This window comes from Leucopleurus acutus (genome assembly GCF_964270905.1).
Source record: "Leucopleurus acutus genome assembly, chromosome: 15".
Taxonomy (NCBI): domain Eukaryota; kingdom Metazoa; phylum Chordata; class Mammalia; order Artiodactyla; family Delphinidae; genus Leucopleurus; species Leucopleurus acutus.
Genome location: NC_139157.1, coordinates 42,779,872 through 42,798,645, shown reverse-complemented (window position 1 = coordinate 42,798,645; position 18,774 = coordinate 42,779,872). Strand labels below are relative to the sequence as shown.

At 35.4% G+C, this 18,774-nt stretch overlaps 1 protein-coding gene across 1 annotated transcript in view; it reads right to left on the bottom strand.

Annotated features, from left to right (window-relative positions):
- Window positions 1–18,774, bottom strand: part of GOPC (golgi associated PDZ and coiled-coil motif containing) — a 41,109-nt gene that overhangs the window by 10,282 nt on the left and 12,053 nt on the right. The window contains exons 2-4 of the mRNA XM_082855836.1: window positions 8,133–8,297; window positions 2,742–2,917; window positions 1,597–1,762 (exon numbers count right to left, since the gene is read on the bottom strand). Coding sequence (XP_082711962.1) covers window positions 1,597–1,762; window positions 2,742–2,917; window positions 8,133–8,297 — 507 coding nt within the window. The remainder of the gene's footprint in view (window positions 1–1,596; window positions 1,763–2,741; window positions 2,918–8,132; window positions 8,298–18,774) is intronic.

The window sequence follows — 18,774 nt, the reverse complement described above, 5'->3', positions numbered from 1 at the left end:
ATGAAACTGTCTTCTCTACAGGCACTGGTAACGAATGTGGCTACTTCCAATGAATACGTTTGTTAGTCACTGCCCTTCTGAACCTTGCAGAAAGTTGATACTGTTCACTATCCCATCCTTGAAACCTTCTCTTTTCTTTGGTGTCTATTATACTAGTGCTTTCCTAGATGGCCTATAACTGATAGCTCCACCTCAGGCTCCTTCCTTTGGTGATCCATTTCTGTCCCTCACTCCATAAAAGTCTCCTTCCATCTTTTTACTTTCTATATATTTTCCCTGGGTGACTTAATCAATTCCATGGTTCAAAGGATGATTTACCTAATAATCTTCAACTCAGAATTCTCTCTAGAATTCCAGAGCCATATATCTAATTGGATATAACTTGGCTGTCCCACTGGCACCTCAAACACTACATGTCTAAAACTGATCTCATCATCTTTCTGCCAAAATCTTCCTTTCCCTCTATTTGCTTTATCAATGCATGCCATCTCACACAGCTGCCCAAACCAAAAACCCACATTCCCTTCTCACTCACCTAATTAACCAAAAGCAGTTAGTCACCAGATCCTCTTGATTGTACTTCTCTCAAACCTGTCCTTCCTCTAACCACTTTCTCCTTATTTTATTATCTTTCTAAATGTAACTCTCCGACTTCAATTAGGCCCTCTTCCAATATATCCTCTTCACTATACCAAAGTAATTGTCAAACAAATATTAAATCTTATTAGTCCACTATTTTATTGAAAAACCTCATGATTATCAGGTTAAGGTTCAAATTCCTTTATTTAGCATAAAATAACATTTATGATCTGGCCACTGCCTAGAAGTTAATGGGGACCAACAGTGTCCCAAAGTAGACAATGGCATAAGTGCTTATTGCAATCGCCACTCCTCTCCCACCAACTAGACATACATATCAATTTTTCTTGCAATAATCTTTTCAGAGGCAACAAATAATTTTATTATTCAAGGTCAGGCTTTATGTGATACTAAGATATGTGATCCACTGGGTAGGAGTTAGATATGATTTTATTATATTAAGGTTTCTATCATTAGGCTGCTGTTGTAGTGAAATTTAATAAATTTTTATCCAAGTAGAAAGAAAACCTCCTGTACAGTGGTGGCTACAGAAGCAGACAATTGGACACAGACCTCAAATTCCATCTTAATGCAAGACCAAACAGTTATAAATGTTAGTTCAGAAACTACAAATAAATCTAGTTACTAAAAGTCCCCTGTAAAGAACTATCCAAAAATATTTGCCAATTTATCAATAGGATCACACGCTCTCTGCTTAGCTTAAAATATTTGTAAACATGCCTAATCAAGATTCAGGAAAATTCTGAAATATGAGCCAAAGCAACATGCATTTGCTAGCAATAGTTCACTGTCTTCAGAAATATCATTTTTGGGCATTAGTAAATCTGTAAAGAGCTACATGGGTTGCTGAAACTTTAAATATGTACCTATTTTAAATAAGTTTAATTCACTTTTAAATAAAGGTTTTAAATACTAGTAGAATTTTTTTAAATGCAAAGGACTTGTGATTAAAGAAAGGGCAAGGCTGAGTGAGAAACAGCAAAAAAGCAAACATACATGGCCTGGTGGTGCATGCATTGGTCGCTTCAGGTCATTACGCCCTCTACAGGCTCTGATAACAGTTTTGTGACGATGCAAATGTATTTCAGCTTCCAACTGGTTCCAAAGCTTATCATGAGCAGGTCCCTTCATATCTCGTCCTAGTAATTGTATTTGTTGGACCCTTCATATTGGGAAAAGAATTCAGTTAGTTTTTTATTATACATACTATAGAAAGAATTCAGAAGAATTACTGAACACAAGTAGTTTTTGCATAAATCTAATTCAGTAATAAAACTAACACTCAGGAACCTCCTGATGTGTCTCAGATTTAGAGACATGAAAATTCTGAAAGAGACAGGTGTCTTCAAGCGAAAATCAGTTTAAAAAAAAAAAAAGATTGAGACCTTCTTTAGTCACATACTTAATTCATATACATCTTAGAAACAATTTACTAATGTCAATTAACGTTTCATGTCTTGCATGCAATCACACTAGTCTTTAGGTGAGGCTAACTGTACAAAACATTTTTTCCAATGAGAGTATCTTTTTACAAAATGATTATTTCTTTAAATGTGGTAAAATTATTAGAAAATATGCACTTCAAGATGATATAAATTATTTTTATTTGTTCCACATCAGTCCTTAATACGACATTAGAACAATAAGCTGAAAATTATTTAGTAATAATAATGAATCACCAAAGTTTGTGAATAATTTACCATAAAAAATTAATGCAAGCAGAACTCTGTATTATTATGATAAAACCACTGTCATTCCAACATGTTTTTGAGGGGCAAGAAAGACTGGGTTTCAATGATCACAGAAAGAATTCCTACGGAAGTCCTGCCGTACATGGGAACATCATCTGTTACGGTGTCAAGGCAGGAAATGGTAAAAAGTGCAGCTCTAAGAGTTGTTAGCATTTCACAGTAATTTACTAGCAGTGTGTGTGTGTAAACCGGAAATACTTATTTAGTATGGCTAAATAAATTTGCAATATGTTATGCTATCAATATTAAGTTAACAGTAAGCTACAGTCAATGATAAAATCACTCTTAGGACAAAGATGAATATTTCATTTACCAAAAGAGATAAGAGTCAACCTCTTTAACTATGCAGTTGGTCACCTAAGAGCACAGGGGTACTCATTTTCCACGCACCTCCCTGCCAGTTCCTTATCCAAGTACTTGGCAGCTAGTCTTGCCCCATAAACTTCAGCCTGGAGAACAGCTATATGTCTACGAAGGGCTTCATTCTCTTTTCTCAGCAACTTCACTTCAGCTTCAAGTTGAGCTTCTTTCATTTTCTCTTTTTTGTTTGCTTCAAGCTCTCTTTCCTATTGCAATTTTTTTATAAAAAATAATGCAATGAATACACTTTTAAGACTCTTTAGCAATAGACCATGTTCCTTAAAATACACAAAAGCACACAATCTATGATACCAACAATGAAAGCATATGATAAAAATTACCACTTCGTTTCTATAAAATGGAACACAAAGATTTGGATCCAGTTTTTTTTAAACTAGTACCAGAAGGTGTTGGAACCACTTCTAGGTAAGATAATAACATGGCCTGGGGCACCTTGATCCTGAGGATACGAAGATTAGTAGCCTTCTCTAAGCTCATGTTATCAACACACTAATAGTAATGGCTTCAATGGATAATTAAATCTACTCCCTACTTCCTAAAAATGACTCTAAAACTAGACCAAAGTAATCACTCTGGTGGTTGTGCCCAAACATTTAATGAACTTTAATGCAGCAATTCTATAAACAGGTCAAAGCCATTCAGTGACGCAGAGATACATTCTATGACCAATTTATCTTACAGCATTATAAGAAACTGACAATGCTTAAATTAGAACAGATATTCCAATTCTTTTAAAACATTTTATGGTCATGGAGAAATGCTGGTAACAACTGCATTAAAATATTTACACATTAAAAAATGTCTATACAGAGAAGAGACTTGTGGTTGCCAAGTGGGAGGGAGGGAGAGGGATGGAATGGGAGTTTGGGGTTAGTAGATGCAAACTATCATGTACAGGATGGATAAACAACAAGGTCCTACTGTAGAGCACAGGGAACTATATCCAATCTCCTGGGATAAACCATAATGGAAAAGAATATTAAAAAAGAAGATATATTTGTGTATAACTGAGTCACTTTGCTGTACTGCAGAAATTAGCACATTGTAAATTAACTACACTTCAATTAAAAAAATATGGCTTATGGTAAAAAATATCTATAGCATAGATATCTATAGTATAGTATCTATGTATATATATCTATGGTATATCTATGGTATAGATTATCACTGAACTTTGGGATCTGGATGATCTATTTGTCCATATGTTAAAGTGACTGAAGAACTGTTTTCTGAGGAAAAATAGTGGCCTCACTTGCCTACTATGAGGTTGGATGGATATTCATTTTTACTCTCAAAAAAGGATGCCATCCTATGCTCCACTTGGTAGATAACCCATATATATGAATTTATAGGTGTTAGCCAGAGAATATAACTTTAAGATCTTTGCCATCAAATTTTTATCACCAGCTCAAATGTGAGAGAAATAATTTTCAATATACCTTCAAGTATAAAGTACAGTGTACCTATACATCAAGGGTTACAAATGTAAATACCTTTGGAATTCAAGCACAGAACAGATAGGCAGGTACAAGACAAAGTGGAGGGGAAAACAGAAGGTACAAAATCCTGCCTAAAGGGAGTCAAATTCAAATTCAAACACACACACACACACACACACACACACACACACACACACACACAGACTGTGTGGAAAATAAAACCCTTCTGAGAGTTGGACAAAAGATCTTTTAAGTGTTATTTTTGGATCAAGAGAACCATCCCAAATTTGAGTGGAAGTGTTTTTATTGGCTTAGAGAACTGCTTTTACTGACTATGTACAGAATCTATAAATCCTGTGAAAATACAGTTATATTTATTGATGAGATGTGGATGACACTGTTCACTACACCATGTCCCCTTCAGGAGATTTAAATAAAGATCTACATCTCAGCACAAGAAGAATGTTTCTCTTGAGTGAATGGCAAATGATATTGTTTCTAATGTATGAGTAGTGACTATTATAATTATTTCCCTTTTTATCGTGAATATTAAGCTGAGAAACAAATGTAAGCAAACTTTTAACAACTAATGGAATGTACTTGGTAGTAATTTCAATGTCTGCTTTGATCTACTGTTTTGACAACAGCATATCAATATATGACATATTTAAACATCAATATATGATATACTCAAATACAAGGCAGTGAGTACCACAATCGTAAAAACAATAACAAAAAAAAATACAAACTGAAATGAATGACAACTACCAAATGTTGAATATATTTATCACTTCCTTGATTAAAATATCTGTCATTATATATGTGATAAACAAAAGGAAGATAAATTAGCATGCTTTTTCAACTTCTGTAAAAAAACAAATATAACCATTAGAACACAATTTGTAGATTTAAAAAAAATTATTTTATTTTATTTTACTTTTTTTGGCTGCACCCCACAGCCTGTGGGATCTCAGTGCCCCGATCAGATATCGAACCCATGCCCCCTGCACTGGAAGCACGGAGTTTTAACCACTGGGCCGCCAGGGAAGTCCCTAGATTTTTTTTTTTTTTTAAATCTGAAGAACTAATAATCTAGAATCCTCTTTTTACAACAACTTTGGAATTCTTAACATCTCAATTTACTTCAGAATCTCTTTCCTAAAAGGGCAGGTATCAGTTACAAAACCTCAGTTTGGACAACACGAACAAAAATATTTTTTTATGACATTTACTGAGGTTAATGCTGTTTGTTTCATAAAATAAGTTCCTAGAGACCAAGAATTTTTCATTTACGGGCTAAATAAATTTTATGTTGAGGATTATCTACTTACACTTTAATGAGCTATTTATATAATATTTATGAAATCTGAGAAACATATTAAGACACTACTTTGCTTTAATGATTTAAACCCCTAATGAATCTGACAAACTTGCAGACCTGAAATTAACAGATGCAAGCAAGAATAGGACTAAGAACACTGAAGTTAATCACTTTTAGATTTTTTTTTTTTTCCCGGTACGCGGGCCTCTCACTGTTGTGGCCTCTCCCGTTGCGGAGCACAGGCTCCAGACGCACAGGCTCAGCGGCCATGGCTCACGGGCCCAGCCGCTCCACGGCATGTGGGATCTTCCCGGACTGGGGCACAAACCTGTGTCCCCTGCATCGGCAGGCGAACTCTCAACCACTGCGCCACCAGGGAAGCCCTCACTTTTAGATTTAAAGGAAAAAACCTTTTTGTTTTAGTTAACCTGTTCATCATTAGGTAACAACAAAGAAGTTAATTTTGTATTCCGATATCCAAACAGTATATTTTCAAAAGAAGAAAAGTCGTATGACAATTTAGAACCTGATTAGGTTGAAGTAGTGGGAAAAATATTAAGAATTTATATATTGTTATTTTCCAAAATAAAAAGGGTTTCAAAATTCAGTTGTTTCAAAGCCCACACAATTATTCTCAAGACTGATGAAAAGTTATAACACATGCAGTGGATAAATAAGAAACCAACATGCACATTCTTTCTCTGGGAATAAATTCAAACAGAAAAGGAGGAAAGAGGTAGGCCTGCATAAGGAAAACCAATTGTTCTCTTGAAGTAGCGTATGAGCAAGTTACAAAGCTCAGAAGTTGTCAAATGCTGATGGGTTCTGCAAATAATGGCAACAAATCACGAACAAAAGAAAAATCTTTTAACAACACAAGGTGCGAAAAGAGCAATGGGCTACTCGCTGAACTTTTCACGTATTGGCACATTAAAAAATTACCATCGTTAATATCACTTTCAAATACATACAAAGTGACAACATGTACTATGCAAATAAAGCACTAAGAACATTTCAGCGTAACATATTAAAGCAAAACAGAAATGGCATACTTACCAGCTCCTCCACAGAGGGGACAGACTTAAGATATAAGAAAAAAGTTTTATAATTAGAAAAACATCAAACAAATGAATTTATTTAGTGGTACAATCATTACAAGGAAAATTCCCATATGTTGAATATCACTTGGGTAAAGTTCATTAGAACAAATATATTTGCAAATCCATAAGCAATAGTAACTGCACAGGATTAGATTAAAAATGTTTGTTTTATCAAAATTAGTTAACACACCTGGTTCAGTGCCTTTCCACTACAGCACCATGTTTCAAATCTAATGTTAAAATGTCAGGTGAATCCTTTTCTAGTGAAATCGTACATTGTTTCTCAATGTTAGTATCAAACATTCCAAAGAAGCAGTTATGAATCTGACTCATTTCAGTTAAATAAAACAACACTAATAATTTATATTTATAGAATTTCAGAATTTAAAAGGACTTTAGGAGAATGTAAATATTCATTTAAATAAATTCTAACATATCCTTATTAGAAACTAACCAATTAAACAGAATTAACTGAAAACGAGTAAAACTTTGAACTGTATTACTCTCATCATCAACATCATTTCATCTTCTGCCTCTCCCAAGCTTTATCTGTCTTATTTACTGCTGTATCCCCTATAGTTAACAAAGTGCCTGGTACATAGTACACAATACATATGAGGTTAAACAGAAATGAGACTTTAAAAAAATTCTATTTCAACAACCTACATTGATTAAGAGGGCAATAGTTAATTATGGAACATTTACACAATGAACATTATGCAAACATGACAAAGCACTCAGTGGCAGGGAAGATACTTATATTAAGAGCAAAAGAAAAAATGTGCCACCGGTTGGCACCCCATTCCATTTTCCTCTTCTTCCTTATTAACAGAACTCCAATTTTACTGGAGGTGGTCATGTGACCAAGGGAATGACATGCAGCTAGGGATAGCCAGTGAGACAGCTAAATGATTGGCAAAAAGCTGAGGAGGATTCCATGAAAAGGTCTTTAAAGAAAACTAATGCAGCTGGGAAGCATCATTTTGCCCTTAGATCTTCCTGCTTCCTACCTGGAATGCAGATATGAAGAAATCCTGAAGACAGAAACCATGAGCTAAAGATGGCAGAGCAGAACAACAAAAGGAAACTGGATCCCTGATATCTGTGGAGCTGCCATATCAGCTCTGAATGCCTGTCTCAGGGCTTCTTTAACTAGGAGAAAATAATTTGTACTATTTAAGAATAATTCCAATGTTACTTGGGATTTCTGTTACATGTAACTGAACTTAATCTTAACTGATACAGTAGGTCAAAAAAAAGTTTATATGTTATAATCACAAATATCTTTTAAGTGTATTTATATAGATCTTTTTAAATAGGAAGAAGATCCTATTCTAAGTACCAATTGGTTATTGATGTTATCACTGATCATCTCCAGGTGATAAGATTGTGGATGATTATGATGACCTTCACATTTCCTGTATTTTCTAAATTTCCCAGGAGCACATATTAACTTTTATAATTAAAAAGACTCATTAAAGATTGTCCTTTTCACCCTCTAAAACACATATAAATATACGTTACCCTCTAAACTACTTACCAATTTTGCCTTAATGGTACCAGAGTCAACACTTTGACCAGTTTTAGCATGAAGCTGAAGCTGAATAGAGTGCAATTGTAAAAGCTGATCATGTACTTCTTTCTCCAATACAACTTTCTCTGCTTGGGTCTCTGTCAGTTCAGATTTCAGATCCACCAACTGTGCCTTATAAAAACAGCAACAATAGCAGAAATTAACACAGCGTTGTAAATCAACTATACCTCAATAAAAAATTTTTTTAATAAAACAGCTACAATAAAAACATTAAGTATGCTTAATTTTCTTTATTTTGACTCTAATAATTATTATTCAAGAATGACATAGGCTATCTTTGAAATGAATAGATGAACACCAGAAGTCCATTATTAACTGTAAGCTACAACTAACTGTTACACTGTAGCAGAACAACTCATCAGAGCCACTCAGCCATTCAATCTGAAGCTTTTCATTTTTCATAATCGATACATTGTTTTACAATTGCAAACAGGACATATCCCTTGTGTGTGTTTGATCTTCCCAACTAACAAGTGGGTTAAAGACCAAGGCAAGGCTTTAGTTTTCTATTGAACATAATTTTACTAATAAGCATCTACGGAGCCAACAAGTATGCTGGTTCAATGAGGGGAAAAAAATTGTGGAGAATACTTTCTAAATTATAGGTGATAATTACTTATGCCCTTGAGAAGCTTCCTTATCAACTGAGGTAATAAATATGCATTCGAACCAACTAAAGAAAAATGTGTGGCAAGTTACAGATATATTTAGAATCGGTCAGGTCCCAAGAAATTCAAAGTAAAGGAAGGTTTAAAGAAGGTTAGTGAGGAAAAGAGAGTTTAGAAGGGCTTTGAAGTTAAATGACAACAAGGACAAATAGAAGCAGTAAAGCAGTCAAGAGATGAGAAGACTAGCAAGGGGAGACAGACTAGAAGCAACGTAGGTAAATTCTCTGAGCAGAGAGACCAGAGAATTAGAATCTACCTAAATATCCCAACTGCACCAACTAGTGCCTACTACATAAAAGAAGCTCAATAAGTATCTTGAAGTTGAAACAAATTCTAATACTAGCCCTGTGATTCCAGATAAATCACTGTGTCCATTCAAGTTTCCCTGATTTTAAAATAGGATAGTATCTACTAGGTATAAAATAAATAAGATACAAGGATGTAATATACAGCAACAAGGAATATAGATAATATTTTATAACTTTATATGTAGTATAATCTATAAAAATATCAAATCACTCTGTTATTCATCTGAAATTAATGTAATATTGTAAGTCAACTATACTTCAAATAAGATTTTTTTAATAAATAAAATAAAATAGGGATAATACCCATGGCTTTGACTATTTTCATATTATTAATCTTATATATGAAAGCACTTACTAGAATATGAAGGTGTTATTAGCAAGGAGATTAGACTACTGAGAGGGGCTGTAAATTGACAGACTGCACAAAACTGGATAGGAAAGTGAGGCTAGATACAACAAATGGCTTTGGATGATAAACCAAAACTGAGATTACATCTGGTAGGAAATCACTACATGCTCTCAATGACATTTTTGGTTTTGTTTTTAATAACAGCTTTATTGAGATATAACTCACTCTTTTAAAGTGTACCGTTCAGTGACTTTTAGTATAATCATAGAATTGTGCAACCATCAACACCATATAACCGTGGAACATTTTCTCTCAATGACATTTTAGCCACATGATATGTGCAGGTAAGGAGGTGAAGACAGGTACACTAGCAACACCCTACATAGCTTTCTATGGAATACAATTCTGGTGACTATATATCTAGGAAGGAAACTTCTGGTTTACAGAGTATGAATATGTTAAACCTCAGCAGAAAAGGCCAGTTTTCCAAATGGTTGTAGCAACTGACATGCCCACCATATATGAGAACTCTGACCATTTCACAACCTTGCCTTCATTTGGTATTGTGAGTCTTTTTAATTTTAGCCATTCTGGTAGGAATGTAGTGGCATTTCATTGTGGTTTTAATGAAAACTTCTTGATTACTAATAAGGTTGTCCTTTATTGGGTATGAGTTACAATTGCTTTCTTCCATTCTGTGGCTTGTCTTTTAACTTTCTGAAAGGTGTCTTGATGAACAGAGTGCTTAACTTCAATGTAGCTCAATATGTCAGCAGTTTCCTCCCCCACATTAAATGCTTTTTGACCTGAATTCTACCTTATCTGTTATCAAGTTTGCAACTCCTACTTTCATTTCATTTACCTGGTATAATTTTGTCTATTTTAACCTTTCATCATATTTTTCATTTTATAGTTGTAAATAGCACATACACATGTAAGGTCTTAACTGCTCATTGCTAGATTTTAAAATATATATATTTTTTAGTATTCTGGAAACTCTGTAACTTTGTTTTAATAATTACTTTTAGATAATATCCTTAATTTCCTCTTTAGATTATATTTAAGATAACATCCTTGCTATGAACAGTCGCGAAACTATTAGCATTTTCTTCCCCCTTTTCTTACTCTTTTCCAGCATCTTAATAAAGCGTTATCTTGGTATTTCAGCTAATAACTATGAGCAATCATCAAGCTTATACTACTTTCAAGATACTCTTTTCTCCCATTTTCGGTAGTTGCGCTATATTTATAATGCAGAGCATACAATATGTAATGTTTAAATATTTTCTCATCCTTAACACTGATAGTCTTAGTTCCACTATTAAATAAATTCTATACTGACCACTTGACCTTTTACCAGAGCTGCTCCTATGAATTCAACTCATTCTCTAGCCTTGTAGATTTCTCAGAAAGCTCTCATAACAGTATTCTCTGATTTCTGGCATGTTCATAACTATTTATTTGTGGTCTTTATATCTGAAGTCAGTTTGGCTGCATATAAAATCTTTGGCTCATATTTTCTTTCCTTGAGTATTTTAAATATGTTGCTCCTTTGGCTTCTGGTATGAAACGCTTCTATTCAAATGTCCAAAATCCTAATCTTTTCTTTCTCTTATAAGTGACTTGATCTTGTGTCTGCTTTATTTTTAGTCCCATATTTTACTAAAATGTAGCATGGTGTTAATCATTCTAGGTCCATGTGTACTCTTCTCAACATGCAGATTCAATGCTCTGTTATAGTTTTAAAGAGTGAATTGGTTGGTAATTTGTTTTTTATTGAGGCAAAATTCATATCACAGTAAATTAACCATTTCAAGTGAACAATTCAGTGGCATTTATTATAATCACAATGTTGTGCAGTCACCATTTGTATCTAGTTCCAAAACATTTTCATCACGCCCAAAGAAAGCCTCGTACCTGTTAAGCAGTCACTCCCCACTCTCTCTGTCCCCAGCTTCTGGAAACCACCAATCCACATTTTGTCTCTATGGATTTAACTATTCCAGATATTTCATATAAATGGAAGCATTCAATATGTGACCTTTTGTGTCTGCCTTCTTTCACTCGGCATGTTTTCAAGGTTTATCCATATTATAGCATGTATCAGTACTTCTTCACTCCTTTTTAGAGCTGAATAATATATTTAACTATAAAAATTCAGATATAATATATTCAGCTATATAGTCCACTGTATGTACATACCACAACTTGTTTATCCATTCGTCAGTTGATGAACATTGGGCTATTTCCATCTTTTGCCAATTATGTTCAGTGCTGCTATGAACATATGTGTACATATATTTGTTTGTGTACGTGTGTTCAGTTCTTTTGGGTATATACCTAGGAGTGGAATTGCTGAGTCATATGATAATTCTATGTTTAACTTTTTAAGGAACCATCAAATTGTCTTCCACAGTGGCTGAACCATTTTACATTCCTACCAGCAATAAATGAGAGTTTGTTGATAGAAGTTTTAAATATTGGTTTTGTTTCATGCTTCTTCAGGGACTCCAATTATACTAATATTATTCTTTCCCTATCTTTTATATTTGCAATTTCCTCTCAAATCCTTTCTGTTTTCCCCTTGTATATCCTCTTCCTCTTGCTGTACTTACTGCACTGCCTATTTTTTACACTTCTTCCAAATTAGGATCCATTCTGAAATGATTTTTTTTCCTATTTTTTCCCAAAGTTCTGCAAGTATTCTTTTTATTTTTATTTATTACTTTATTTCTGAGTTTTCCTATCTCTGAATTATTCTGTTTTATTCATAGGTGAATAACATTGTTAATTTCCTTTATTTTATAATACAGTTTACAGTTTCCAACTGCTTTGCAGCCTTATTTTTCTGATATGCCTTCGTTGTCTGTTGTCACATTATTCTATTAATTTTTACCTTTTCTGATTACAGTACATTTATATGGGGTTTAAATAAAATCCTTTTCTGTTACTCATGTTTAAATGAAATGGGTTTTCATGTAATACATGTTAGGTAGGAGGAGACTTCCATGGAGGGGTTTGAGGTAAGCAGAGGGAGCTTTCCTAGCTTCAGGCTAGCGGGCTCCCACCCTTGGCCTTAAACTGAACTATTTAAAACAATGGCCTGTCTGTAGCCAGAACTACTGTTTTGCAATCAACCTCCTATGTATATATTCCTCCCCTATCTTGAATACAAACTCTCCTCACTTCAAACTTCATGTTTCTGCCCTGCTGAATTTGGATTCTATTTCTAGCAGTGTTTCTTCAGAATTGGACTGTCTTTCTCAAAAGCAGTTTTGTTAGAAATCTCTGAGATTCTGAAAGCCGACCCCAAGTACTTTCTAATCTTCCTGCTGCTGCTTAGTGTGTCCCCATGGTTGTTTTGCATTCCCCTGCAACCTGGTGGCAGTTTTGCCAGTTGTTCTTAGATCGTTTGCTCAAGTTTCCCATCCAAAGTGATGTCTTCTCCTTTGGGGCTCTGTTAGTGATTTCTGTGCCTGGGTCCCCTTGCTATTATTTATTTCTTTTGCCCCACAGGTGCTCATCCACATGTACTCTGTGTTGGTCCTGCTACCCTGACCAACCCATGTTCTGGGGTCTGTGAGGATATGCCCTCCTCATTTAGTTTTGCTGAAGAGGCTGGGTATTGTGGGATGTTTTTGTTATGCTAGTTTTTCTGTTTTTACAAAAGATTTTTTAAAATTTAAAACTATCAATCCACTGTGATCCTTCTCAGACCAGAAATCCTCAGCTCATGTTTTCATTGCAATAGAAAAGCTGTGATATTCTAGTATAGCGCTGCCTAAAAGAAATTCAATATGAACCACATATGTAACTAAAAATTTTCTAGTAGTCACATTTTATTTATTTATTATTTTATTTTGCTTTATTTTTCTGGCTGTGCCGCGCAGCATGCAGGATCTTAGTTTCCCCACCAGGGACTGAACCCATGCCCCCTGCAATGGAAGCATGGAGACTTAACCACTGGACCTCCAGGGAAGTCCCCTAGCAGCCACATTTTAAAAAGTAAAATTAGGGACCACGCTCCCAATGCAGGGGACCTGGGTTCGATCCCTGGTCAGGGAACTAGGTCCTGCATGCCACAGCTGAAGATCCCGCGTGCTGCAACTAAGACTTGGCACAGCCAAATAAATAAATAATTATTTTAAAGTGAAATTAAATAGGTAAAATCAAGTTTTATAATATATTCTACTTAACCCAACACATCTAAAATATCATATTATATTCAAGCATATAATAATATAAAAAAATGATTAAAATATTACATTCTTTTTTTGATACTCAGTCTTCAAACCCATTATGTATATTACACATACAGCACATCTCAATTTGGACCAGCCATATTTCAAACACAGAATAGCCACATCAGGCTAGTAGCTGATGTATTGGGCTGGCCCTTTTATTATGAATCTGAAACAGTAACAAATTTCATTAAGATTTAAATGATAAAATAAATAATAATACTAGTACTTGACTCTGTTTTTTAAATATAGTAAACATATGCAAGAGATTAAATAAAGTAGAACTTCACTTCTATTGCCTTTCAGAAAAGAATGTTAGTTTAACAGTTTTTACACCTTTCACAAATACTCCTAACCAAAAACCTTAGAAAAGAAAAACAAAAAAACAAAAAACTTACGTGTATGATAAAAATGTATTATAGACATGCATCAATTTAACAAATTGCCCACCAAAAAAAAAATTATAAAAATTTAAAATCACCTATTACTAGAATGTTCAGTATTCCCTGAAGACTGTAACTTTAAAGTACAAATGAGCCTGGTCTAGACAGTCCTTCTTAGTCAAAAAAACACCTATTGAGTTTTTTAATCTTTGAAATAAAATAATCACAAAAGGAAAATACATATTTGAATAATATGCACTTTTTTTTTTTTTTTTTTGTAGTACGCGGGCCTCTCACTGCTGTGGCCTCTCCCGTTGCGGAGCACAGGCTCTGGACGCGCAGGCCCAGCGGCCGTGGCTCACGGGCCCAGCCGCTCCGCGGCATGTGGGATCCTCGCGGACCGGGGCACGAACCCGCGTCCCCTGCATCGGCAGGCGGACTCTCAACCACTGCGCCACCAGGTAAGCCCGATATGCACTTTTTGAGCAATATGAAGCTTATGCTAAAGTAAACCTACCTAGAAATAGTTTAAAATAAGCCATTTAATCTATAACAACCCTTATCTTTTTTTTCATTACTTTGACTTTCATTCTGTATCTGTCTTACTGTTTCTTTGCAGTGTTGTCTAATATATTCCTCTATTCCTTATATTTCCTATAAACTACAAGTAGATCTAAAGGTTTAGATTTACAGTCAGCCCTCCATATCTATGCAATCTGCATCCACAGATTCAACCCACTGTGGATCAAAAATATTCAGAAGAGAAAACTCCAGTAAGTTCCAAAAGGCAAAACTTAATTTGCCTCATGCTGGCAACTATTTACATAGCGTTTACATTGTATTAGGTATTATAAGTTATCTAGAGATGATTTAAAATATACGAGAAGATGTGTTTTGCTTATATGCAAACACTACACCATTTTATAAAGGGGACTTTAGCTTCCATGGATTTTGGCATCTGCAGGGGTATGGGCGGGGAGGCCTAGAACCAATCCCCTGCAAATACTGAGGAACTATGGTACTTAAATGTTTGTGGCAAGAAGTACACTGTGTGTTTCAAGAGGTATATATTGTCTGGTTGTCCCACTATGATTTATGTTTCAAATCAAAAATCTCATGATTTATTAATAACTGAGTAAAACTGGCATTAAGAAAGATGCTAAAGAGGCACAAGTGGTATTCATTAATTAATGTGGTAGACTAATATTCAAATCAGAAGTGACTGTATTCTGAAAAGGCAAGGAAAAACAGGGTAGTATGGAGGTTTTTTGAAAGTGGCCTACTAGAAACATGGACTCTTCATTAAGTGAAATAATTTCTCAAGAGGTCGCTCAAATTTTAAAAAATTAAGTGAAAATTCTTTACAAAGCAAGGATGCAGGTATCAAAATTCAAAGCCCAATTTAATTATTTTGGAACAAAACAAGTATTTCAAGTTTACTCTATACTTCATAATATTTAAATAACTCTTTTCTTGTCTATGATATAAGCATTTTAGCTGCTAAGAAAAGTTAGTTAATGGTAAATTTTATGTGAAGATTAGAAATTTCCATATTTTATTCAATGGCTAGCCTCCTAATATCACAGAACTTTATAATCAAAGAGATCTTAGAGAACATAAAAACTATGATTATGACGATTACTATTTAGATAATAAAACCAAGGCTCATCAAAGCTGCTTTTATTTCTAGGGCTACCCAAATGGTCAGTAGCAAAACAGCACTTTGAACCCAATTCTTACTCTCAGGGCAAAGTAGTAAAAGTATTATCAAGCAGTTAGCCATAAGGAAAAATGTGTTTCTACAGCTACAATACCTATGTATGACTTACTAACAATATTCACAGCTACCATAAAGCAAGCATTTACCTACCAATATGGCAAGCAATCACGTACCATGCGCCATCTGTTAATTCTTATCATCATACTCTCTTTTTTTTAATAGCTAAGGAAACTGGAAATCAGAGTTTAAGCAATTTGCCCAAGATCACACAGCTAGTAAATAACAGACTAAAAACTAGCTTGACCATAAAAAAAGGCTGACCATCTTTCACCTCACTGTCTTTCCTTGGCAACACTATAACTAGCAAAGAGTGAAAATTAATAAACAGTTGATTTCAACCTTCAACTCTTAAATTTTCAAGTGATATCCAAAAAAATCTTTTAAAAAGCAAAATCAAAACCAGTTAATCAACCAGTTAACCCAATCTCTTCACTTTCCTATATTTGATCTTGGATTCATTTACAGAAAAAATAAAATAAAATAAAACAAAGCTGACCATCAGGATATTCTTTCCCTAGAACTCATCAAGGACAAAATGACCTCACTCTAGGAGGATCTCTGAGCCTTAAGACCATGGCCTTCATTTAAAGGCCATTAAACAACCAATGGTGAGATTTTCTAAGGTAGTGATTCTCAAAATGTGGTCCCTGGGGACCTCCCTGGTGGTCCAGTGGGTAAGACTCTGTGCTCCCAATGCAGGGGGCCCCAGTTCGATCCCATGCAGCGTGCATGCTGCAACTAAGAGTCCGTATGCCACAACTAAGAGTCCACATGCTGCAACTAAGAAGTCTACATGCCACAACTAAGAAGTCTGTATGCCGCAACTAAGAGTCTGCATGCCTCAACTAAGACCCGGCACAGCCTAAGTAAAGTAAATAAATATTTTTTTAAAAACTTAGTTAAAAAAAAAATGTGGTCCCTGGATCCCCAATATCAGCTGGAATGGAGTGGGGAGATATATGAAACTTCAGGGCACATTCTGCAACATAGGAATGAAGTATTCCCAGGAATGAAAAAGACAGAGAGGCAGTGTATTTAAACAAATTTTGAGGATTATCATTACCATTTATTTGTAAATGCAGTCATTACTACTCTATTTCTTCTCTCAAACTCTTTTCCATCAGGATAATTCCTTTCTAATATAATTCTTAACTTCTGGATTCCACTCTGTGGCACCAAAATCTAAGTAATTTTTTATTCAGAGTTTCCTATTATTCTACTCTGTCTAGACCTTAATCCTCCATCCATATAATCGTGTAAAAATACACAACAGGACTTCCCTGGTGGTGCAGTGGTTAAGGGTCCACCTGCCAATGCAGGGGACACGGGTTCGAACCCTGGTTTGGGAAGATCCCACATGCCACAGAGCAGCTAAGCCCGTGTGCCACAATTACTGAGCCCGCGTGCCACAACTACTGAAGCCCACACGCCTAGAGCCCATGCTCTGAAACAAGAGAGGCCACGGCAATGAGAAGCATGCGCGCCACAACGAAGAGTAGCCCCTGCTCGCTGCAACTAGAGAAACCCAGCGCATAGCAACAAAGACCCAACAGAGCCAAAAATAAATAAATAAAATATAAATAAATTGATAAAAAAACTACACAACAGCTGCACTTTTTCTTTCTAAACTAAGGCTAGTTTTTATTTAACTGTCTTATAGATAAAAATGCCAACTACTTTACCTTAAGCTCCCCTCAAAAACCTCTTGTTCTGGGAGGATTAAACTAAGACGAGACATTAGCAAACATCAAACAGCAGGGAACTTTGATCTAGCTCACTCAGTGGTTTTGGCATTTCACATAGCTCTTTTGATAACATTTTAGAAGATGTAAGAACCTAAATTAAAAATCTGGTAAAACATCTTTATTTTGCACATGAAGAATTGAGGCCCAAAGAGATTAGGTGAGTTGTCCTAAATTACAAATTGCATGGGATTAAAACTCAGACCTCCGGACATCCTTTATAATTCTGGCAGTAATAGGAAAAATGGAAAGGGAGGTGTCCATGAGTTCCGAATGAGATCACATTCCCAAATCTCAGAACTAGACAGGGCTCTAAGCAAGAGACTACTCTGAACATCACCCGCCTAGCCAGCCCCACCCTTCACACACCCAAATGCATGCACACACGCACACACACACACACACACACACACACACACACACTGGAACTCATGTGCACACACAGACACACGTGTAGGCATGCACAGGCATGCACACAAAAGCACACATACTCCAAGTTGTATTCTCTGTAAGAATTACAAAGAAAATAGTTGACTTCAAATAGCAGTTTAACTGTTATGAACCATAGCACTGAAAGCTGCTGATAAAGATGTAAATATTATCTCACGTTTACCTACAAATTGCTTCCACACCTTTTGTTTTAAAATAGGGTACAGGGCTTCCCTGGTGGTGCAGTGGTTGAGAATCTGCCTGCTAATGCAGGGCACATGGGTTCGAGCCCTGGTCTGGGAGGATCCCACACGCCGCAGAGCAACTAGGCCCGTGAGCCACAACTACTGAGCCTGTGTGTCTGGAGACTGTGCTCCGCAACAAGAGAGCCCACGATAGTGAGAGGCCCGCACACCGCGATGAAGAGTGGCCCCCACTTGCCACAACTAGAGAAAGCCCTCGCACAGAAATGAAGACGCAACATAGCAAAAATAAATAAATAAACTCCTATCCCCAACATCTTCTAAAAATAAATTAAATAAAATAGTGTACAAAAGGTAATCACATCATTAAAAAGAAACAATTATGCTTTTAAATGTCTGTATGTTTTTAATATTTGCAAATGCAGTTTAGGATGAAAAGTACAGATTGGAATTTAATCGCTAGCAATTATACCATTTAATGCCAA